Source organism: Vidua macroura, chromosome 9 (genome assembly GCF_024509145.1).
Source record: "Vidua macroura isolate BioBank_ID:100142 chromosome 9, ASM2450914v1, whole genome shotgun sequence".
Classification (NCBI taxonomy): domain Eukaryota; kingdom Metazoa; phylum Chordata; class Aves; order Passeriformes; family Viduidae; genus Vidua; species Vidua macroura.
In genome coordinates, this window is record NC_071579.1 from 1772514 (window position 1) to 1796741 (window position 24228).

The 24228-nt window shown below is 42.6% G+C and overlaps 1 protein-coding gene across 15 annotated transcripts in view; it reads right to left on the reverse strand.

Moving 5' to 3' along the window:
* Positions 1-24228, reverse strand: part of PRRC2C (proline rich coiled-coil 2C) — a 69873-nt gene that overhangs the window by 17147 nt on the left and 28498 nt on the right. For 9 of the 15 annotated variants that reach the window (XM_053984736.1, XM_053984744.1, XM_053984750.1 and 6 more), the window contains exons 11-24: positions 23561-23635; positions 22227-22842; positions 21253-21422; positions 20406-20652; positions 19130-19343; positions 16145-18508; positions 15312-15520; positions 14572-14726; positions 13753-14092; positions 13210-13295; positions 12092-12280; positions 9421-9672; positions 4661-4750; positions 2839-2940 (exon numbers count right to left, since the gene is read on the reverse strand). In XM_053984736.1, the coding sequence (XP_053840711.1) occupies positions 2839-2940; positions 4661-4750; positions 9421-9672; positions 12092-12280; positions 13210-13295; positions 13753-14092; positions 14572-14726; positions 15312-15520; positions 16145-18508; positions 19130-19343; positions 20406-20652; positions 21253-21422; positions 22227-22842; positions 23561-23635 (5109 nt within the window). The remainder of the gene's footprint in view (positions 1-2838; positions 2941-4660; positions 4751-9420; positions 9673-12091; positions 12281-13209; positions 13296-13752; positions 14093-14571; positions 14727-15311; positions 15521-16144; positions 18509-19129; positions 19344-20405; positions 20653-21252; positions 21423-22226; positions 22843-23560; positions 23636-24228) is intronic. The other 6 variants (XM_053984748.1, XM_053984747.1, XM_053984741.1 and 3 more) reach the window with 5 other exon arrangements.

Sequence of the window (24228 nt, forward strand, 5' to 3'; positions counted from 1 at the left end):
GTGGAAAATGAGGTTCTGAATTCCTGAAGAGAATAAAGGGGAATGAGGGAAACTTTGTTACACACTAAGTCCTCTGGGGGCAAGTCTCCTATTTTCATTTTTGAGATCATCTTCCCCAGCAATCATTCACTGTTTCCCCTCCACAACATTTTCCTCCAAACTGGTTCTGATTCTTACAGACAAGGCAACCTTCATTCAGTCACTGATATGCTGGAAATGATTTTGTTTAGGTGTATTGCACTGTATTGCACAGAGAAAGTGAGTAAGTACATGTGACTGTCAGACTAGAGAAGGTGTAGAAGGTTCTATGTTCATTGGTTTTCATGATGTCCTGGAGAAACTATTGATAGCAAAAGCTACACACTGCATTTTGTCACATCTAGAGCATATCAGAGTCCTGAAGTTTTCTTTTGGAAAACAGCTTTGCTTTTGGAAAGCTTCTTAGCAACCTCTAACTTTTATAAGCTAGAGAAAAAGATGCAAGAGAGATTGATCCTCTAGGAATGCCTATTCAGCACCACCTACAGACCAGATATGGAGGAATAAGAGGCTCTAAATTAAGTGAGACTGGGGACAGTGTTGTAGTTTCACTGCTCAGTTAGGGGAAAGGAGGGCAATAAGGAGGAAATCACAACTGCCTGAGGCTTCTCTTCATCACTGATCCATTGGGGCCTTCATACTGCAGAACAGTCCTGCTCCTATTACCCAAACCCTCCACTGGAGACAAACCCCAATGTGCCTTTCCTTAAATACACCAAAGTCTCAATAATTAGAAAAAGGAAGTTCAAACGTGTCAGTTTCTTGACCAGATGCCTACAGAAGAATTTTAGCTAAAACCTTGGACATGAAGAGGGCCAAGCAGCTCAGTTTGAGATCGCTCTGGACTTTCTATTGCTCAGTTCCTTGCCTACAACAGCCCTATGAGCAAAGTCCTTAAGAGGATGACTGAGTAAAGGTGTCCTTAGCAAAGTTACTCCAAGGAAACAAGATCTCAACAAGGCTTCCCATACGAGCACCTTATACCTCCACTGAAGAATGATGCCAAGCAGAGGAGCAATTGTGGCCAAGTTCCCTACAAGTATCTTCACAGACAGCTTTCTGTGACAGGGGATGGAGGGAAGAGCAGGTGCAAGGATTAATCCTTTCTGCAGGCAGTGCCTGGACCTTTTGTTCTTTTAAGAAAATGAAGGAAATGCTTTCCTCTCTCCTGCTCCAGACGTACCTTTGGAAAGATGCAAGGGCTGTACTGGAAGAGGATGACAAAGAGCAGAGCTGTGCCTGCTGTGACAGTGACAGTCTCAGTGTGTGCTTCAGAACAAGCCTGCTGCCTCCTGCATTTGTGAAGAGGAGGTAGAGCTCCAGTGGCTGGAATGAAGAAATCAGGGACAAAGCTGCTTCCAAATAGCTTTCCATCCAGATTTCAGTCAGAGGGTTCTTCAAGATAGCCCCAAACATGGATCTTTGACCTATTTTGTTACCACACATCCAAAAATCTATCATCCACTGAGAAATCACTGACACCACAAGAGCAGGAAAAGAAATGCAGGATGAATGACACAGACACCACAGTTTGCTCTGTAACTGGGCCGTGTCCCACGCTTTGAGGTAACTTTCAGGTAACTTTAAGCCCTACCTGTATGACACAGGATTCCATGTCCAGCTGCCAAACAGTCAGAGACTATTTCAGAACAACACTTTCAGACGCCAGAAAGTCACATTAGGATAACTCATTACACAAGAATGAAGCAGAAACTCAGGTTTTTTTAAACTACTTGTCCCTCCACAGTGCTCTCTCCATTTCTGCAGATCTACTGTTTGAAAGAGGTGTTATACTTCTTTTAGGAAATAAAGTGTTAACAAAAGAAAAGCAGAGATTCAACAAGAGAACATGAGTATTTCTCATCTGTAAGCAGCTGTCAAATGAAGCCAGTGAGACAAGTCTCATTGGGATTAACAAGCAAGTTCCTCCACAGCATTAATTCTGCATCCAGTCAAGTTTCATGTCTTCTTTTAAAAACTTAGACAAACTAAGGTCAAGCACCACTCTTCCTTAATACCAAGCAGCAACAACACTTCTACTGGCTCAATCACCTGCAGTAACAATGACAAAGCAGATCTAGGACACCAAAAGAAGATAAAATCCAACAGCTTCTAAAAATACATTAGCAAAGCCCAACTCTGTGTTAGTGAGTTATACAATGCACACAGTCCAAAATCCAACAAAATGGGAAAACAGCGCTCAAAATACTCTCCACAATCGCTCTGCACTGGAAAGCAGGAAAGAACAGAACATTTACAACACTACAAAACACGTTCTGACTCGCTGATCTAACTGCCTTTCAGAGACAACAACACACCATCTACATACATGTCACTATTTGGAACTTCAGCCATCCAACTCAAAACCACATTATCACTGCACCAAAGTCTTAGAACTGAGAAGAAATCAAGCTTTGCTTATCGAGCAAATCCTTCAAGCCTTTACACCAAACCAGGCAACTTATTTTAAGCTCAACACTCAAAAAACCTCAGCCAGATTCTGATGGTTTGCCATGAGCACTGTGGTTCAATGCTAAAACTCTAGGATCTTGGTTTTTCAGGGCAGTGGGAGCCAAGATTGGTTGAGATGCCAAGTGTTAATGCAAAACGGGGTTAGAAATTTATGGTTTAAATGCATCCTTCGACAGAGTCTCGTGTTTCAGCCATCCATTTATATGCAAAAGCAGTTCAGCAGAGGAAACAAAGGAAGGCTCTAAAAAAAGGTTCACCAGCAAGTTCTCCAATAACTTTTTTCCCCTGCATGCAAGAAAACGACCCTTAGAGGGATGTGGTACATACCTTGAGGGTGAGGTCGACGGTAGCGGGAGAAACTGGAGTTAGGCTGGAGCTCTGTTGTAAAGTCTCCCTCCTAGGGAGGGGAAGGGTGTGGGGCAGGGGCACCTGAAAGGCAGGCAACACACATCACATTCTAACTACGTCTACTAGAAAAGCCCCAGAAAGCAAAGCTCAAGCTTTATCAAGTGAGCTACAATTTCTTCAAGGCTTGAGCATTTGGCAGGGAGACTGATAAAATAAGGTGAAAATTTGGTAGGCAAAGAAAGGCCACTCAGCAGGTGCCAAGATGCTTCTCATCTCTCAAAGAGGCTGAAGATTAAGGTTTTAAGGTGTCCACGTCCTCTGCATAAACAAACACCAATTGTCTGTCTGGGGATTTAATTTCAAGTACCATTTCAGTTTACTGATATGCAAAAATTCTTCCCAAGCCAGGTTTGTCCCTTTTTGTACCAATACAGTACAGGGGGCTTCATGACCTTGAGTTCTGAGATGCAGTTTCTGAAAAGAGGAAGCTTTTATAGACCTGCAAAATCACAGGACCACGAAACAAACTAAAACAGATTTTGCCATCCAATAATTGAATTCAGTTATTTTCTCTTTCAAAAGATGAAAGATGTGATACTTGGGGAAATAAACCTGAGGTAATGCTATTGCTATCTTTGCCTATGAAAACTCCAATGGATTTCCTAGAAGTTTTAAAGGAAATGAATCAAAAATACTGCAGTGTCCAGTCTGTTACTCCTAACTATTCCTTTCTCTATTCATAGCTTAGCTAATGGACTTTCACTGGATGAGATAAGGCTAATCCAAAAGACAGATCCTGAAGCTTTGAAGCAGGGGATGGCACAGATCCTTTGTGGCCAGGAACCCCTAATTCCCGTGTTAGAAATTCAACTCTAACATCCACAAGGATTGGACATTATTAACACAAAAGAATTCAGTCTTCCACACTAACCACCAAAGTCAAAAACAACAACACTACTATCAGAAAAGCCAGCAGAAGAGTAAGAAGTTCAATCAGTACTGCTTCAAAACAGTGCTGCAGTAAGCTGAAAAGCATTTTTAGATGGAATTCACAAGACATCTTCAAAAAAAAAACTGAGATCCTACTGTATGATTCTTCCTTCCCCCATCAACAAGTGACTCAACCCTGAGCTAATTCTGTTACTCAAACAACAAGAATCACAAGATCCAAGCTCCCTGATGCCCCAGCACACTCAAGACAAACTTGATTTTGCTACAAGTCACAATCCAGTTGGTTCTCTCATTCACTATACCAAGCTCACAAGTCAGGATCACTGCACTGGCTTTGAGGGCTGCAAACATCTCATCTCCATAGCAAGTGAACACCTGGAAGCCTGCTGTCTGCTCTCACAACCATTCAGCTGCTCCCTTTGCATGCAGTTGCTGTGATTTCAGGCTACAGTTCAAAACTCCTTTGTTTGTAAGAGCCTTTCTTCAAACTCAGCCTACAGAGCTTTGCTGCTGGTACCAGGGTCTCAAGTCCCAGCTGCTGCCAAGAACACACTCCCTCATTATGCCTATCTTTGCTTCTTTTAGAATTGTCCCTATAAACATCTCCACTTTCTGTGCTCTTTAGCTCACTGTGATTGTTCAAAAGACAAGAAAATACCTGAAGAATTCCAGAGTGGGTACTAATCAAACCAAATATCCTTCAGAGTAAGATTACTGGAAAAAGCCCAGCTAGTTCACATGAAAGGAACCCTGTGGACTTGTTCACTGAAGGCACTATTTGGTGCTTTAAAAGAAGTGTGAAAATATTTTCTTGTCTTCAAAGTCAAGATGATCACTGCAATGGACTTACGTTCGTCACCAAAGTCTCCTCCATTTTTGTACTGCTAGTAGCCACTGTGTTAGGATGAGAAGAAGGTGTAGTGTAGTCTGTTACAGACTCCTGTGAAGAAAAACAATTCCATTAAAATATCTCCCTTACCTAAATTCCATTTCAATTTCTTGGACAGATGTCAGCCTTTCTACAGGAGGAGTTCACCAAGCAACAGAAGATTAGAAATTCACACCGTTTTTTCTTACAAGTCACGTCTAGCAATCCTTACTGCAGAATTGCTATTGAGGTCAGGAGGATTCTTAGAAGATTACAGTTTGCCTCATGACCTCACAATGTACATCTGGAGAAAAGTAAAAATACAGTCTGTAAGGCAAGAACATACAGAACAATGTATTTCCTGGGTGCTGTAAAACTGGACTGTGGTGGTGCAGCCAATTATCATTTGTCACCCAAGATGCTTCAGCCACCTGCAGGCCCTTTCAGTCTACTTAAAATGTCAAATATCTTAGCTGAAAGCTTTCTGTAGCTTTAAATAAATACAGACATTTCTTCGTATGACGAGAAAGGCCCTCTAGGATTAAAAGGAACACAAAGGGATGGTTGCAATTTGCAAACCAATTTCCTTTCCTGCAAGTTTTGTCTCTGAAAGTCACAAGACTCAGATTCTCTGGATGGTGCAGGCTACCTTCTGATTTCTGCACTGCTTAATGACTTAAAGGAAGAAAAGGACTGAGGTTTCCAGTCTGCTCAGAGGCTTTCCTTGAAGCTTATTTGTCACAGTTAGGTGGCCCTTCATGTGCTCAGCACACAAGGTCCTTTCAGTGCTGGCTGTAGGCAGTGATACATGCCTGCAGCTGTAGATACAAATGGTCTGAGCAAAGTTTAAATGTCTGAAGTTTTACATCCCTGAAGCCCAGGAAAGGCTCCACCATCTTGACAGAACCAAACACCACAAAAGAACTGAAGGACAAATCAGCAGCAGAACTGTTACTGAGTGTCTGGACTTGCCAACTCAGAATGATTTTGAAGACACAAACCATATAATGCTTGTTTAATTCCATCCAACCAGTAGGACGATAAGCTATTTAAAACATGCACACTCAATTTACTCCTCAGGCCTGTGGCAATGCCTCTAAAAAGCAATTAGAGCACTGAGATAGTAACTGACAGATGACAAAGAATCCTCCTTAAAAGGATGAGCTCATTTTGGTAAAAGACCAGAACAAGCTAAACCGTAACGGGGTGAGAGAGGACAATGTGCACAGTGATTTCTTTTTAAAATTTATGAAGAAAATAGAGAACTCTTTTTTCCATTTATTTACTTCCTTGATTTGTTAAACTGGTGAAATACAAGATATATGGTGCTTCCCACAATCCCAACTGCAAGTTGCACATTTGCACTGGATTCCAACAGGCAAATTTAATCTGGGTAAAACAAGGCAAGCATGCAAGGCTGATTTAATCACCAAAGCCTTCTAATGAAGCAATTAGATGGCTCCATATTTTTTTTAAGGATGCATAAGAAAAAGGAAGTGTTTTTGTTAAATTTCCTTCAAGATCTAGATGCAATTTTTTCAGGGTTTGAGCAGTCCTTATGAAAGAAGATGGATCAAGACTACTGCTAACTTTCCTACTTTGCAAACTCACAGCACAGAAAGTGTTTTTTCACTAGAATTAAACCCAAACCTCTGTATCAGCTCTGGTACCCTTACAAATGCATATGCAACGCTGAAGCACAAGGGTGGTTTACAGGCTGAACATGCAGACAATGCTTTAACCACATCAACACCACTCCATAAACTGTAGATTAATTTCCATCCTTCATTTCCTGGTACATTAAGTCCAGGATTCTGTTAGATGTGGCTTATCACCATAAGCTTTTGTAATTCAGTTAAAGTGATTCTCCTGTACAACTGTTTGACTGAAGAAACCTACTGATTATGTTTTTATAAACTAGTAACAGCTAGAGCAAAAAGCTTATGTTTATGCTTTTTTGGAGTTCTCCACAAATTGTTTGTACCTGAAGAAAAACATCAAGCAGACTTCTTGTAACTACCTCCTTGAAAAATAAGAGATCACAAAACCTCCGGTGATCTGATGGACAAAGCACGAGGCAGACCTCAGAGCTGACCTTGCTGTAAAGGATCAGGGTACTTAATGGGATGAATTAGCTATTTGATTTGTTCCTGATTTACATAAATCACCCAAATCAGAGCTTGAAAGATACTCAAAATCTTTTGAAAACCAGTCAGTGTGTCCTTCTAGCCATGATCTGTAAGACACAACAGTTGCTACCTGTACAATACTTCACTGGTGTCCACAACCAGGTATTGATCTTCCTGGGATTTGACAGGTTCAAATGGAAGGCTGGGAAAGGCAAGGGCTATGAGGTTTTACTCAATTCAAAAACTAACACAGACTGCTTCACTACAAAAATACTGCAAAATCCAAGAGAAACAGCTGCAATGGCTTCTGAGCATCATACTTATGTACTAAACTTAAACATCTCACTGTAGGAGTTCATTTATATTTATAGAGCTTCTAAGCAGTCTTGTATGATTAAATGCATATGCTCTTATCAAGATGTTTGTTTTGGAATGGATGGGGCACCCTTACAAAGCTTCTGAAGGAGGACAGCTGGCTTTTACAGACATTTAAATCAAATACACCACAAGTGTGCATTCCTGGAAGCTGAGCAGTAATTTTTGAGAGAGATGTTTAGAACTATCAAAAGAAAAGCCGTTTAGGTTTGCCAAAACTTCAGCATTTCACACTGAAATAACAGGTTAAAGATGTCAACACCTCTTCCCTCATGAACAAGCAATGGAAAGAGTACCAAGACAAGAAAAAGCAATTGCAGCGTACATCAGTACAAGAACTCCAAGGCTGGAGCAGTATTTGAACCCCTTTTTAAAGCCTCTTAAAAAAGAAGGGACATTTATGGCAGGTTTATTCCTGAAAAACCTACATGAAGGTTATCTTAGCCAATAAATTTGCACATTGTTGGTTTAACTTCTAGAGATGTAACTCTGTTGGTTTAATGTCCACTTCTTTCCTAGAAAAAGCAACTTACTATTGCCTCAGGAACTATTCCTAACAGAAGAATTTAGAAGCAAACCTGGTGCTATTAAGACAGGAGTATTTAGGCCTATTATTAAAGGCTTCTTTAAGCAACCACTCTATAAGGAATTATAAGGAATTACTGGGAACTTTCCACTCTGGTGTTCCTTCCAGAAGACAGAACCGTGGTGCTTTAGTACTGTGGTAGTTCAAAGAACCTTGGCAACCCATGTTAAACTAAACCTAGACTGGCACAAAGTCCAGACTTCCCTTTTGAAAACTCATACTTCAAAAAATACAATTGCAGAGAGGAAATTCTGCTGATTTTAGCAGAGCTGCTTGACTACACTGAGTCAGCCTGCAGTAATCAAAGCTGTGTTTCCTATTCTGTTTGTGGCTTAGAAGAAGCTTCTTCTCCTGTCCTGAGCTCTGGCCACAGGAGTTTGTGGGACCTTGGGAAGCACAGGATCCAAACAGGCTCACCAAACACCTGAGCAAGGTGTTTACTGCTCTGCACTTCTGATTCTCATACTTTATCAATTTCTGGTGTGAACATAAACCACTCACACCTACCTACAAGATGGAAAATGGCAGGAAGGATGAGAAATCCCTGCACTGAATTTTCTTAAGCCTGCAGCCTCCATCTTGGACACAAATATCCTTCTACTTGCTCTGTAGCAACACTTCATTGAGACAGTTATCTTTCATGGCAAAAAGCTGCCTAAGCTGTCCTTTGTTTTGGGGTTCTTTTCCCTAGCTGTGGGTGACAAAGATGAACTGGGGGGTGATCTACATTTCATATTCTTCAAGTATTAGTGAAACTCTTAAAGAGGATCAGTTTTCCTAAATGGCATCAGAAGATTTCTGCTTAAGACCAGGATGGTTGAGAGAGCAGCCAACCAACCTGAGTCTATGCTTAGTAAACTGCTTTTCAAACCTACAAGGAGCATTTTTCCTTTACCAGAGCAGGTGTAACTATTAAGCAGTAGCTACTCAAACTGCATCACTTCTTTACAGCTGAGAGATGACAACCAGAGTACTTGCTCAAGACACAGGCAGAAAGGAGACGCCTCTGGGGATGTTTTTCAGCCACATCTAAGAACTGATCTGCAGAACAATGAATCTCAACACCAGATCACCATCTCACTGCTGAGCAGTTATAAAAAAAAACAGGGGACTATGATGAGTCCTAAATATTGTGAAGTTCTGCAAGGAATATCTAGAAAATATCCAAGCCAAGAGGATACACATGACAATCTAGGGACACAGGACAAGCCTCATCTAAAGCTTTAGCACATTCCTTGTTTAGAGATTTCTTTTTTTCACAGAACAGCACTTAATTCACAGCTTGAGGTCATCCATACACTCATCCAGCAATCATGCACAACTTCATTTCTCTGCTGGAAGTCATCCTGCATACATCACATTGATCTGAGTCTACAGACTCTGCCTACACCAGGCTCCAGTGCCACTCTCCACAGCAGTGCTCAGCAATGAGTTTTGCCATTCAGCAAAACAGACTTCCAAGCTGATCTGTGCTCAGGGACAAGACAGCACATCTCTGTAGCACTTTTAAATTCAAGCAGCACCAATGTTTCCCATCTGCTACTCAGTGGGCTCTGCTGTCCAAGCACCACCAGCAGGCATCCAAGTGTCAACCACCTCACTGTAATCACATTTACATACAGTGCTCAGTAATCTGGCAGTATTTTTCTTACCTTTGTGTTTGTCCCAAACTCTGGAGCAGACACGGATATCATCGTTCCTATCTCCGTGCTCAGCTCGCTCGCTGCTTTGGTCTCCTTTGTAGTGACAGGTTCTGGGCTTCTCACAGAGGTGGGAGATGGCTTCTCCTGTCCCTCAGGCTCTCCCTGCTGGGCATCCTTCACCTTCCTGTTCTTTAAAGAACGCTCTTTCCCAATAGGACCAGGTTTATACTCTTTGTTTTCTACCGGGCTCAAGTCTGGAAGCTAAGTTAGTGTTAACTTGTCAGTCATGCCTTCCTCTCTGTGTACTATCCAACAAAAATACTTTAACATGCTGAAAGTCATTGTTTAAACACAACAAAGCTTTTCAAGGGGAAGCATTTTCTAGCAGGTAAAGAATTTGAGACTAAGTTAGTGATAGGCACATGAAATGCACTGATTTTGAACATTAGAAATATAAACCATTGTTTTCAAGCAATGAATTTTTTATGTGAAGTGGCAGAGTTCAAATAAAATAATGTCAGTTTGATTGTCCTTACAAAAAAAGCACAAAAAATACAGAAACCACATGACTTTGTACACCTACGGGTTATTTTAATTTTCAGATTCAGGATTTTATGGGGTCCCAGGAAACTAGAACAGAATTATTTGAAATTATCTTGATATATGGATGTTGGCAGCATTTTCCCCTGGAAACTGATCACTAAAGGAATCCAGAAAAAATAAAACTCCTACATGCAAGTGTTGCCTTATACTGCAGACACCATGGCTGCATCACTGCTGCAATTCAGCAGTTCCTTTCTGTGCAGCTGAATTACAGCAGAACGAAGGGCCCTAGGGAAACCTGAATGCTCTGCTGTTTCAACAGCCACCTCCTTTCTGGCTGAGACTCTCAGCCCACCTCACTACTGAGCAGCACTAAAATCCCTTCAAAGCAGTCCTGAAAATCCAATTCCTTAAGCTTTGATAGCAGAAAGACAGAAGCTGCTGGTAATTGTTTTTCTCAATACAAACCAGGTACTTCAGGAGTGGATTAAGACTCCCTAAAATACCCCAAGTAATTTTTTCCCTAATAGTTTCTAGAGGCTGAAATTCCTCCAGACACTTTAAGGTCACATAAACCTTCACACTTTACCTTGGAAAGGTAAATTGCTTTGTTTCAAGTATAGTCCTCTTATGTGGCCCATATTAATTCAACAATACCAATCTCCAATCTTGAACATAAGCTTGCATTTAGGCTTCACAGCAAACAATATCTCCACAGGGGTGAGGGGGTGTGTGAGAACTGTTTGTTTGTTGAGATTTATTTTTTGTCATCAAGGGAGTTAAATTTGCAGCTGCCTCACTCAAAGCAGTGTGAAAAATATTATCCTCCAATGCACTTACTATTTAGTCACATATGTGTCTTTCAACAAAATCTGCAGAAGTCTTGATAGCTCTAACCAAGCAGAAAAAAAGGAACTTTCTACACAGTGTCAAGTAGACTGTCTCTCTATATATTTAACTTTGGAGTCCAGTACCTGAAAGTGATTTTACTGGGCAGTTTTGGGCATGCTGCAGTGTATCTGAGGCATGGGGTATTGCAATTCACCAGCAGTTTTAATCAGTGTATATTTCTCTGCTGAACAGGTTTTATATTCTGCAGTGAAAGCCAAGAACCGCAACACATCCACTCAGCGTCTCATACAGCAGAAGTTAAATTCTTTCTCTGTGTGACTGAACTTTCAGATTTCAAGTCTTTTTTTGGAGAGGGGAAGACAAACCCAACAAATAACCAAAACCTAAACAACCAACACAAAGAAAAAGCCACTCTTCTACAAAGACAAAAGGGCTTTCATTACATCAGGACTGCTGCCAAATCTCAGACATCAAGAGGGACTGGAATAGCTGATGCTCTAAGTCACCAGACAAGTTTATCTGCTATAACCTTCTCTTTCTGAGAATTAGAAGCTGGTGCTGAGTGCTAATGATGCACAGATTAGTGTGCACTGGAGGTGGAAATAACAGTAAATCTCTGGAAGGCAATCAACACACTTATTTTTTTAAGCTGATATAAGTTTGATTAACTATTTTGTTTTAGTTGCAAAAAATTTTAACTATTCAGACATCTGTGCATTTGAATTGGAGACCTCAAACTAATGTCTCTAACATTCCTCCCTTTCCTCAAAACACTTATTTTTCTGCAACTTCATGTACTGATCAGTTGATCACCTGGCTACAAAAGGGGCTAAGCAGGGCACCATTCATCACTTGAAGGGGTAAGGGAGGAAGAACCACTGCAGCTGCAGACACAGCCAGGGCAGCACTGCAATGCTGCTTCCAAACAGCTCTCAAGGCCTGAGTGGAGCAAGCTCAAGAAAAAAACAAAAAACTCAAACTATATAAACAAAATCAAAGCACTCCACCACATCCAGAGTTTCCCAACAAAGCTATCACAAATCCATACTCCCATCCCTGGCTCCAAACACAGAATCAATGTGCAGCCTCTGCTGGGCTAAGATGCTTTTTAATTACCTTGCTCGTTTTCTCTGCAAGAACCACCTTGTTGACTGTATTAGGAAATATAAAAAGGGATGCAATTTTTATGGTCCTAACTCAGAGTATTCTATTCTGCTATTTGTAACCCTTTTTTGACTGAACTTCTTTAAGTTTACAAGCTTGTACTGCATTTATGACCTTTTACCTTTTGTGCTTTGATGGGTCCAGCCCGAGGCTGTTTCTGTCTCTGCTCTTTGGGTTCTGGTAATTTGTCAGTGGACTTCTCAGACAGCACAGGACCAACTTCATTGTCACTGCCACTGGAAGCTGGGGCTCCAAACTGAATGGTTTCTATACCAAGATCGACTCCACCTTCTTGTCCAGGCTTTGTCCCCTGGTCAAAAAGCAAACATTTAACCCATTCTCAAAAACTTCTGGGTCAGTACAATGGCAATGGTTCAGAAAAGAGCACAAAACATGCTCAGCTGAAAACCACTAGAAGGGTACTTTCATCTTCTGCAGAAGTACCCATTCGTGACTGCAACAGGTTTGCAAGAGTAAACAACATCTGAATGTACACCTCCTCCTCCTCAAGTCTCTATTGTTAAAGGAGCTCAAGAAAAAAGCAGTGAAGAAATATGTAAACATTACCAAGATCAAGAGGAACAAGTGCAATTCAGATTCAGGCACAACATTCTCTGGGAAGTTCAAAATTTAATACTCAATTCAACAGAAACAGTAAGAAATAAAAAAGTATTTCCAGATCTCTTGTGCAGTTCAAATGGTCTCCTACAATAGCTGTCTCAACATTCTTGCTGTTTAAAACAATTAAGACCAAAAAAGTACCAGGAAAGTAAAACCACAGCACTTTAAATGTAAAATTTAAGGCTATGCAAATTCCATGGGAATATCCACAGATAATATTGTTCTAAAGCACTGACTGCTTTTTGTATTTCCAATTTGAGGAAACACAAAACCCCTTTAGTTCCTTGGAGACATCCTGTTTCTGTCTACATTACTGACCCCTACACAAACAGGCAAACAGGGCAGTATTTTTCCTTTGGAAATGCAATGAATAACAGCTATCAATAGAATCTGTGAATGGCCGAGTTATTACCAAGAGAACAGCTTTTCTCTGCTGCAATTATAAAACCACCAGCCTATATCCCATGCTTCTGTACTATCACCTGACTCCACGGAATTCCATGCACATTAGCATAAGTATCTGCACTCCTGGATAAATGGATAATCTGTGCCCAACCACACTGAGATATAATTCGGGTAAGCTTCACACACAGCTACTCTTCTTCCCCTCATTCTTACCTCTGGAGATGGAGCTGAACCAAAAGATGTCAGAGGCTTGTTCCAGGCACTGACTGAAGGTGGCTGAGGTGGGCTAATGGGTCCCACTGGCAATTAAGAAAAGAAAGAGTTAAAAAAACCCTCAATGTTGCTAGAGGTATTCAAATCAATGTACTGACTGAGAAGTAAATGACAGATGTCTCGAGTACATAAGCTTTAATTAACCTATTCAGTGGTTAAAAATGTGCTACCTATTCAGTTGCTTTCAAGTGGGGCAATTAACATGTCTGGAACAATGACCAAGTCTGACAAAACAGACTCAAGGGAGTGACAGTTGCTCATTTCTTGTGAGTGAAGAACACAATAACATAAATTACTGACTAATACTATACTACAAACCCCTCTTTTTGGAGGTTACTATGCTGCACTTGGGTATGCTGCCCTCATTCCCTGTGCAGAATCCCTCTGCAGGTAAAAATACAACCAGAGAGCCAGCTGGCCATCAGCTTTCTCTAAATACAATGCTTGCTTCCCCCCACTTCAAATCCAAAAACCAGCACTCACATTTTTTGGAGATGTCATTCAGAACTGCTGTAGGAGGCACTTTGTTGTCCCATAATTCAGCTCCCAGGCCGTTGTGAGGCTGGCTGTTCTGCAGGACTTTGCCTGACACGGTGTAGTCTGTGCTGGCTGTCCCTCCTGCAGCCTGGCTTTGTGCTGGAACAGGAGCCTGGGGCTGGGCTGGAGACTGGGCTGGGCAGGGAGGCTGAGCCTGAGCTTGAGCCTGAGCCTGTGCCTGCTGAGCAGCTGCAGCTGCTGCCTGCTGCTGCTTTTTGGCAAATCTGGGGGGCAGCTTGGAATTCTGACCTCGGCTTTTTTCGCTTGATCCTTTTTTGGTCCAAACCTGTAAGGAGAAGCCAATTTTATTCTTCCAGGTGACAATGTGTACAGACAGCAATTGCAGAGTGCAGAACGCAAAAAGCAAGCTGATTAACCCAGCCTTACAGGAAATCTATTTTTTTTTGGGGGGGGGGGGGGGCGGGTAGTTAACAACAGGAATAATGATTTCTCATCCATTTTCTTCTTGGAATCAACTGATATACAATAGGGTAAAACTTTATTACAGTATGAAAACTGGTGTTTTTATTAGTTTGCCAATTCCAACTGCCTGACAGTGCCCAATTGAGAAGTAAAGAATCCCAAGGTGACTAAATAAAAATTATTTTATTTACTAAATAGGAACAACTTTAATATTAAATATTACTAAGCAGTTATATTTAGAAGGAGAAAATACAGCTTTTTTGTAAGGAAGTTTCTGCACCCCTGACAACATTCCCAGTACTGCAAGCAGCTTTTTCCCCACTATAAATGCTGGTCTTGTACCTGCACTGTTTGTTCTTCCTTCTTTCTGCGCTCTTCATCTTGCAAGCGTTTTTGCTGCTTCTTAGACACCACTTCTGTGAAACCATCATCATTCAAGTTAGATTGGGAGTCTTCAACTACTGTCACTTCAGGGTGATCATCAATGATCACAACACCTATAGGAAAAGGAAAGGTATAGATGCTGCTGTTTCAACAGCTTCAGGTGCAATGCACCAAGCCAAAATCGGCTTTGGAGTGGAAGTTACTTCCCCACAGATGGGGGCCCTGATCAATGGCAAGCTTTTGCTTGCCAAGTGCTTTGCTGCTGAGCTCAAAGGCAAGGAGTTCATATTTAAGAACTTTAAAACTGGAGCTTCCTGTACCAGATTCTCCAGGAAATCACTAAAACACAGTAATGAATTATGAACAGCCCTCCCAGATATCAGGTCTAAGCTCAGCAGTGATAACCACTGCCTTTATTTTTGAAAATTAGCTAAATTATGATCATGTGATGGAGAATGGTAGGAATGAAAGGTTATGATTGTACAAAATTGCTCTCATCTATACGTAACACACAATTAGGTTTGCCACCTTTTAGAGGCACATATATCATTAGGTATCACAAAGATAGCCATGCTCAAAGTGTACAATTATTCTGTTTTAAAAAATTCCCATTTTTTTAATGTTTTCAAACATCTAGCTCTATATGCAACAAAACTAGCAGAAGTATCAAAAATTATTAGGATATTATCAATACATACTTGCATAATTATTAAGATCAAATTGAGACAAGGCATCCACTTTTTCCTTAGGCTTCTTTGGACCAGCCTTTGGTTCTTCTCTCTTTTTGCCACTTGCATCCTTGGTGGTCTTCTGTCCTGCAGCAGTGACACCTCCATCCTCCTGATGTACAGAGTTGCCATTGGCGGGATCAACACCAGGCACAGGTGCTGCCTGCTCTTCAAATGGCCTGTATTAGAAAAAAACATTTGAAAATTATGCCACAGAGAACGCTCAGGAGGGAGTCAACAATTTAATTCAGATCCCACTATAGGGCTGTAAGTGTTTACTGACTTCTTAGTAGGGTCCAGACTTTTTACTTTCAGCTCCTAATGAGAAGCTCAACAGCAAAAGCTGTTTTGGGGAAATCTCAAATGCCCTGCTGAGTTTTCCGTCAAATTCAGCATATGGAAAAATAAAGTTTAGTCTAAATGGTAAGCATTTCTCAGGCTGCTTGTCCATGTCAGGTGATTGATCTAAAATGCAGCAATTTATACATTAACTGCAAAACTGCTCACATGAGCATTTCTGCTTGCATCCAAATCTCGAGAAACATAGCTCAACTCAGAAACAGCACTGCAATCTTTTAAAATTAGGCTTTTTTAGCATTGTGCATACAAAAACACTTCACTCTCAGCTTCAGGTTCCAGGTGTCTGTATATAAACAGAAAACATAGAAAGTACAGAGCCAGGGGTGCATGTATCTGTGTCTTTCTACCACTCTACGGATGTGAACCACAAGAGGATGACAAACCACAAGAGGATGACAAAGGCCATCACCCCGTGTGCTTCCTCACAGAGGCTGCGTACTCACCCTCTTTTTCCACTTCTGGGAGGAGGGCCACTCCGCCTTTCACTCCGGGGCCCTGAGAAATTCCTCCCTGGCTTAGCTGGCCCGTTGTTGCCACGTCGGTTCTGACGGTCTATTCCAGGCCTCTGACTAGAGAAGCTTCTCTTGGCTATTTCCCTTTTTGGAGCTCCAGCGTTTTCTCCTGCCTTTGCAGCAACCTGTGCTGCTGCATCTGCTGTTTTCTTCTCATCCCTTTCCCGTCTCTCATTGAAGTCGCTGCTTTCCGAGGCTGTTTCCCACTCCTCGTTTGCCTGGTCTGAAGAATTCTGGTTGGACAAGTCTGGTGTCTTACTTCCTGACACATCCAGAGCAGGGTTGGAGGGCTCATTAACTGCATTATTAACTGTGGCACTCGTCGTGGAGCTGGTCACCACCTCACTGATCTTCGATGCGGCCTCTCTCTCTTTTAGGCGCCTGAAGCGTGGTGGTTTATCCTGCCTTGGAGGCCGGGCAGGCCTCTGTCTTCGTGGCCTCTCTCTGTTTGGATCAAACTTCCTCTCAAATTTCGGAGGTCTTTTATCAATTGGTATGGGACCATAGTGCTCATTTCTTCTTGGAGGCTCTCCATCTTCTGGTTTAACGATCTCTGTTTGCCTGGGGTTCCACTGATTGTCCCTGTAGGCTGGTCTCCTTATTGTGGATGGACGTGGAGGACGTCCCCCGGGATCCCTGCCACCACGCCTGTACATTCCCCCTCTGCCTCGTCTAGAAGGCTCTCCTTTAGGAAGAAATCCTGGTTTGGGCTTGTTCTCATAATCTCTGATGTATGTCTTTTCTAGGGATCTGTTGTCTACTCTGATATTGCTCTCAGGTTTGAACGACAAGGGCTTTGGAGGCTTCTTGCCATCAGCTCTTTCTTCTCTTTTCGGGTGCTTGCCCTTGATGATGCTGTCTTTGTCTGAGAGCAGGGTGTCACTCGCGCTCTCGTGCACTTCGCTGTCAGAATCTGTCTCCGAGCCATGCCGGCGCCGCCGTTTCGGGATTACTTCAAAGTCAGAACTCTCACTACGAGTTTCACTCTCTTCTCTTTGCCTAACAGGCCCTGAAGGCACATGCTCTGATCTAGGCTTAGGATCTCTGTAGTGTGGGTACTCTCTATTATGGCCTCTACTGCCCCGACCACGTCCTCCATAAGAACCCCTGTAGCTACGGCCCCTAGAATAATACTCGCCACGACCTCTGCCTCTGTATCCCTGATCTGGGAACCAGTCCCTGTCCCTGGCCTCCTTCCAGTATGTCCTAGGTGGTAAGCCAGGCTCTCTTTTCACTGGCCTGGTTTCTAGGCGTGGTTTCTCCACCACCTCCTTGCTCACCACCTTCTCAGGCTGTTTGTCCTCCTTGCTGGCAGGAGCAGGGGGCTGTGTGTGGGGCGGGGGCTGAGCGGCCGGCAGGGCGGCCGGGGGCTGTGGGATGGCCGGGGGCAGCTGGGCAGTGGCTGGCTGGGCAGTTGGGAGCTGCTGCTGGACTGCAGGGGCGGGGGGCTGCACCACAGCTTTAGCTGCTGCCTCGGGCTGACTGGTCTCCTGGCTTGCTGGTGCTGGGGCAGCATCCTGGGTTATCTTCTTAGCCAGAGGAGCGCTGCTGGAGGTGGATCTCTCGGGCTCAGCCTGAGACTGCGGCACTTGAGGTGATTCCTTTTTGTCACTTTTTTCAGGCTTGCCTGGTTTTTCAGTAGCTGTCTTTTCTCCTTCCTTCTCCTTTCTCTGCTCGCGCTCTTCTCTCTGTTCACGCTCTTCCTTCATATCCCTAAGCACAGGTTTCTTAATAGGACCCGATCTTCTCACTGGTCTGTCGCCACCTTCGTCTCGCCTGCCATAACCTGGCCTAGGACCCCATCTTGTTTCAGACTTAGGTTTGAAAGTTTTCTCAGGTTTTGGTCCTTCTGATGTTCTATTAGTGATCAAAATTTCTTTTTTCGGTTTAATCTCAAGTCTCTCAATCGTCTCCTTTGTCTCAATAGGTCTGTTACTTAATTTAGGGATATTTGCTGCTGTGTCACTCCTCTGGTCTTCTGATTTTAGAGAGTGACTTGAACCATGGGAAATGCTTCTCTTTAATGAAGAGTGACTTTCCCCCACAGGGACCAATTCTTCTGGAGAACTACGTGTAACCTTCTCACTCACTCCTTCAAAATTAACTGCTGTGTTAGCTGTGTCAGTTTGGAGAGGTTGTACATCTTCCAAAGGCCTGCTTGGGAACTTCTGTATCTCTACCTCTCCTGATTCTCTGAAAAATTCTGTCTTTGGATGAGAGTCCAACTGGTTGTGTTCTACAGGATAAGCACTGGCAGGGACAGCAACTCGTTCTTGCTCCAAGTGTGCCTCAGGCCTAAGCAGAAAGCATTTAAGAGTATTAGCATGTGGGGGCAAAATTTATTCATACATAATTACTCAAATCAAATAATTTTCTATTAAGGATCCATGTCGGCTCTAGGAAGTACCAGAGTAACAGGAAATAATTTTTAATGGAGCCACCAACTATTATCCAGATGGCAGCAGAACAAAAAGAATTTCTGAATACTTCTAAGAAGCAGAGGAAAATCCTGACACTTCACCATGAATCAAAGGCCAAAAGGGACTTTTGCTTTATACCATTTGTACTTAACTCACCGCTTCTGAAACAAACACACATCGGACAAAAGTTCTCTACAACGGAGAGAACTGAGAGAAAATGGAGGAGAACACTGTAGGAATGTTCTTACAAAACTGCAAATTCAAAATATTCTGGCAATCACCATTCACCTAGGCTAATGATTGTAAACAAGGAGTAAATTGTACTTCTACACCCTGCTATAGAGCAGGGTCTTCTGTTTTGTACAACAGCACCAAGTGCTTTGCATCCCCCAGTCACAACTCCTCCTTTCAAGTTTTGTGTGAAGCTACAACCCAGTCAGTCAAGACTGCATTTTACAACCTGTGTGACTTGGAGAGTGGCACAACTCAGGCTTACCTCAAATCATCAGGCTCTTCTAAGGCCTTGGGAGGAGAAGTGGACTGCTGAGATTCTGCGTGGGCGTAGGGCTCTGAGCCCCACATCATGCGCGGCTCTGACAGAGGCACGCTGTGCTCCCTTGCAGAGCGAGCCATGTGCTCAAACGAATCTGAACCAGCTGCTGAGCCCTCCAGCTGCTCTCTTCTCATCAGTGGTTTGGGAGGCATAATTCCTGTGGCAGAGTGAAGTTCAACAATTGAAACAAATTTAACATTAGCAAAGAAACCGACCTCAATACAAACAAAGATTGTCAGGAGGTACCAAGGAACGCTGTTCTCTCCCCTCCAATCTCCTTCCCTTTGAGTGTCTGTGTTGGAACCAAATGTCTATTCCCTGCCAGCCAACTTCAGACTGACTAAATCACACTCAACACTTGTATCCTATGTCCCAACAAAAGAAAAAAGCTGCCTGCTTTCACTATAATGGGAAGAACCAAGCCTGTGGACCTGTAAACTCACGGATGAAGATTGTGCTGTAACATCTGAATGGCAAAAGGCAAGGAGAGTGTACACACAGGCAGGTTTTCATACTCTATTATTCCAGCATTTTCCTTTGTACTATTTCAAAGAAATTCTGTTTTCACTATCTCTGCTTAGCCTGCTATTTCTTCTATTCATTCCTTGCACTCACTGAGGATACCCTTTCCCTTGCTTTTCAGCTGGGCAGGTATCTCCATTACGTTACATGACAGACTTGTATTATTTATGCCCGGCAGCTTTCCTAACTGCAAATCAGATGGCCATTCCACAAATTAAAAAGGACTTTTTAGGGTCAAGAGTCTGAAACCACAGATTCATTAAGACTCTGGAGCTGCTAATATGCAATACAAAAATAGCAAAGTTTCACGGGATTTTTTAGGAAGCAATGTAGTGTCAAGTGCTAAGATGTAATGAAACACAAATGGTAAATACACCTTTTCTCAGTTCAACCTAACTCTTGCCAGCTTTCTGTCTCTAACAAAGAAAGGCTTATGCTGACATTCTCAATCATCTTAACTGTCACTCATATGCCTTCAGTGTGACAGCTGGGATTTTACTTCATAGTCAAAGGTACACATTCTCATAGGACTACAATTTTAGTCACGTATGACTACAATCTATTTTGTCTCAAACAGTAAAATAATATAAATTTCTTCTTAAAAACCCACCCATTCACTAAACAAAGTGTGGTTAAGGAAAGACTTCTAGCTCAAAATCAAATAAATTCAACAGCAAAAAAGTGTTTCCAGGTTTACCTGGATGAATAGGAGGCATGTCCATGGCAGGTCTTCCCGACATCATCCGTGGGTCCATGTAGGATTGCATCATGAGCCAGCGGGGGTCAAAGCCCATGGAAGCCAAATGCTGGGGATGGGGCTGCATGGGCTGGTAAAGGGGTCTGTGCTGGGGTGGTGGGACAGGGCCACTCGAAGGCTGGGAGGGAGCAGACTGTGGAAGGACACCTTGCTGCTGTTGCTGCCACTGCTGCTGCTTCATTTGCTCCTGCAAATGAAAAACCAGTATTACAGGACTTTTTGATAAGATGAAGACTTGAGCACAGTTCTAATAATCCTTGGAAACAACAAGTACAATTATCTCCAAGACAGCAAGTACTCTGAAAGTTAATTGTTAACATGCATCAGGATGATGTAGGAGAAAAGGGAGAAAACCAGACTGAACAACTTACAATAGCTACAGCTTAACTGTTGTGCAGCTGAGGCACAGAACAATCTATACTTTGTGCATGTCATTAATGCAAAGCGCTCCTCAAGACCACAGGACCCAAGTTCAACTGTGAGTGTCACACCCTTTTAGGAAAAGCTGCAGAAATAACCAATCATCAGACTTCAGGTTCCACAGGCAAGCCCAGGGCAATGCCAGTGTGGGCCAGTTTCAAAGCCTCTCTTGCCTTCTGCTCACTTACAGACCTTGCAAGTGACAAGAAGTGTTTCAGGCAGAGCAATTCCTGCCAATACAATTTTCTAGAAGCTGGGAGGCAAAAACTCAGGATTTCTGAAACTCCTATGGTCACTTTCTTCTTCAGAATGAGGCAGAATACAGCATTCTTTAAATGAGCCTCCTTTTAATGAACTGCTTTTTTACCTGCTGCCTCTGAAATCTTGGTGGTAATGACTTCTGGAACTGCTTAGAATAGCCCGAGGAAACAGCAGGACGAGGCTGGGATCCTGAGTCTGGCTCATTCTCATGAGTCACCTGCGAAACCTCTTTCTCATTCCGACCACTGTCTTGTCGAGTAAAGACTGCTTGATCTTCTGAAAAAAAAAAAACAACAAAACCCCCTCCTATGTGAGACAACAGTCAATCTTAAAACTGACAATTTTACCAGAATATCAGCTAAATAATGTTCTAAAATACCTGCCTTCTCTAACTTCACAGTTCCAAAACCAGTAAAGGCACAAAAGTCAAGGACAACCCCTCAAAACAGAACAACTGCTCTTAATGCACCTCTGTCTTTTTTAAACTTAGATACATTGGGAAATCAACCACTGGCATTCAGGTTGCAGCTATTATGTGATTTAAGAAGTGCTGTATCAATGACACTATATTGCATTTGGATCAACTTTTCTTCATTAAGCAAGGTTTGGTTTTACAATCAATTTTATCCACTTAAATCTAATATAACTTTACCAAGCATAGTCTAACAGTTTTCTTGTGGCATTCAAGTTTCAGTACAAAAAATGCACCCCATTTAAATAGGTGCCCTTTGCGTCCACTTCTCTAGGCTTGCTGAAAGAACAGAACAGCTGTTTGAAATAATTTGCACTGCTTTTTAAACAACATGGGTGGCTGACCCTTCTTCAGGAAGAGAACAAAGCCTGCTTTTCTTTCTGTATTCCTCAAAGTCCAGCCTAAATCACAGAAGCCATTTTCCCCCCTAATCTTTTGATGAGCTGGGCAAACAGGCTTAGCTCAAAGGACAGTTATCAGCTGTAATGTGCCAGGGAAATAATTGGTCTAGATGCACTAGGTTAATTAGGTATGCAAATGAAACTTCTAGACAAGAGCTCTGTGACTCAGCTTTAAGAAGGACAACTCCTACTTGTGTGCAAGCATACCTTTTTCTTCCTTGTTATTCTTGGTTTCACTTTCTTGTTTTTCTACTACAGGTGTTGCCACAGGTTCTACAGGCTCAGGAACCTCATGTGCTGGTTTCTCCTCTTCTTTCTCATTCTCATTCTCCTTCTCTTCTTTCTCCACCTCTTTTTCTTTCTCTTTCTCCACTTCTTGTTCTTTTGCCTTCTCCAGTTTTTCTTTTTCTTCTTTTTCCTTTTCCTTCTCCCTTTCCTTCTCTTTCTCCTTTTCCTTCTCCCTCTCTTTTTCTCGCTCCCTCTCCCGCTCCCTCTCCTTTTCCCTCTCCCGCTCCCGTTCTCTCTCCCTCTCTCTTTCTCTCTCCCTCTCCCTTTCTCTCTCTTTCAGAGGGTCTTCCCGGGAGGGTTTTGTCATGCAGCCGAATTTCTCGTTTAACCGTTTGAGCTTTTCAGCACAAGCTGCTTTTCGCTGCTCTTCCATTCTCCTCTCTTCCTCTTCTCGCCGCTTACGGGCTCGCTCCACTGCAGCCGATATCTCTGACTGCTGCCTTCTCCTCTGCTTCCAAATTTCATCTTCATCTGGTACTGGTTTAGGGGGAAAGGGTCCCTGCCTTCCCATCTGCCGATCAGGGGGAGGAGGGTGCTGCAAGAGGAAAATCAATCAGGTTGAACACGTGTTATATAAGCAGCCAGCTGAAATACTACATTTTAACTATTTGTCAACACATGTGTATCTGCATGGCATCTTTAAAAAGCAGGACTTGGAAGAAAAAGCCAGCTCCCACCTTCCTGATCTGGTTCAAACTCTCACAGCCTGAGCTCAGAAAGGAGAGGTACAGAATCACTTGGGCTCACGTCTGCTCTCCTCCCCATCACCATCAAGGCAAAGTGACAGCAAAGATCACAAACATATTTTAGGTTTGGTTAGAGGCTGCTCTAAATCTCAGACAGAAGTCCCTCAAGGAACCAAGGAATTTCAAGGTAGCTCAGGATAAGAGAGATTTTAGTTCACATTTCATTTGGGACTCCATCTCCTCATCTGTGTTGGCAGCCGTCCCTCCAGCACTGTTCCCCTGCTCCTCTCCTCTCCAGTTCCCAAGTGGGGCTGGAAAACTAGAAGCTCCTGAAATTCTTGTGCTTTTCACATAGCACTTACAAGACAGGGCAGCTTTACAAAATTGCAGCATGGCTGTGTTGGGGTCCCATTCCTACCAGCCCCAGGCACTACGATCATTTTACTTGTTAAAGGAAAGGTTTATCATTATCTGAAACATTTTTTTACTTTTCTTAGTCTAAATCCCTCCACCACAGCATTAAAGAGTTTAACTCAAGGAAATAAGGACAATTCTAATCTTTCTTACCGGTGGTAGAATAGACTTTGGAGGAAGAGCAGGGCCACCTCTTTCATGTATAGAAGGCTGTGGTGGACCTCGATCCTGTTGGGTCAAACACAGTACCACAGGTAAGCAAGCTTCTAACCACAGCCAAGCTGAAAAATTTTAGATTTACTGTTTTCTACTGCATTAAGATACTACACCCAATAAGACATCTGCATTCAACACAGATCTGCATGCGAAACAAGGGCAAAAACATTTTCAGTTTTATGTACTGAGAGCTGAACAATTTAAATTTATGGTCCTGCACCATTTTTCCTTAGACTCAATGTAGCATCAAACCTTAAAAGAACAGTGTGATCTTTAAAGTAGAGAGAAAGTGCAAATAAAACCATTCTCAGGTTTCCCATCTTCATTATTACTGGTGTCAAGAGAAAATATGTCTGGGAAATTTTCAAAACCAACAGTAGCTTTTCCTGGGGGGGGTGTGGGGTGGGGTGGGAAATAGGGCTGTAGCAGGCATAAATTGAGGTGGATGTCAATATTCCTCTACTAGAGAAAACAAAAAATGGCTGAATTGATGAATTCTACATGGTCTGTATAAAACCCATTAGCCTGAGAAATGAACTCACAGCTAAGCTGCACTGCAGAAAGTGGACCATGATACTAAAAAAAATCCCCCACACCCATGAAAA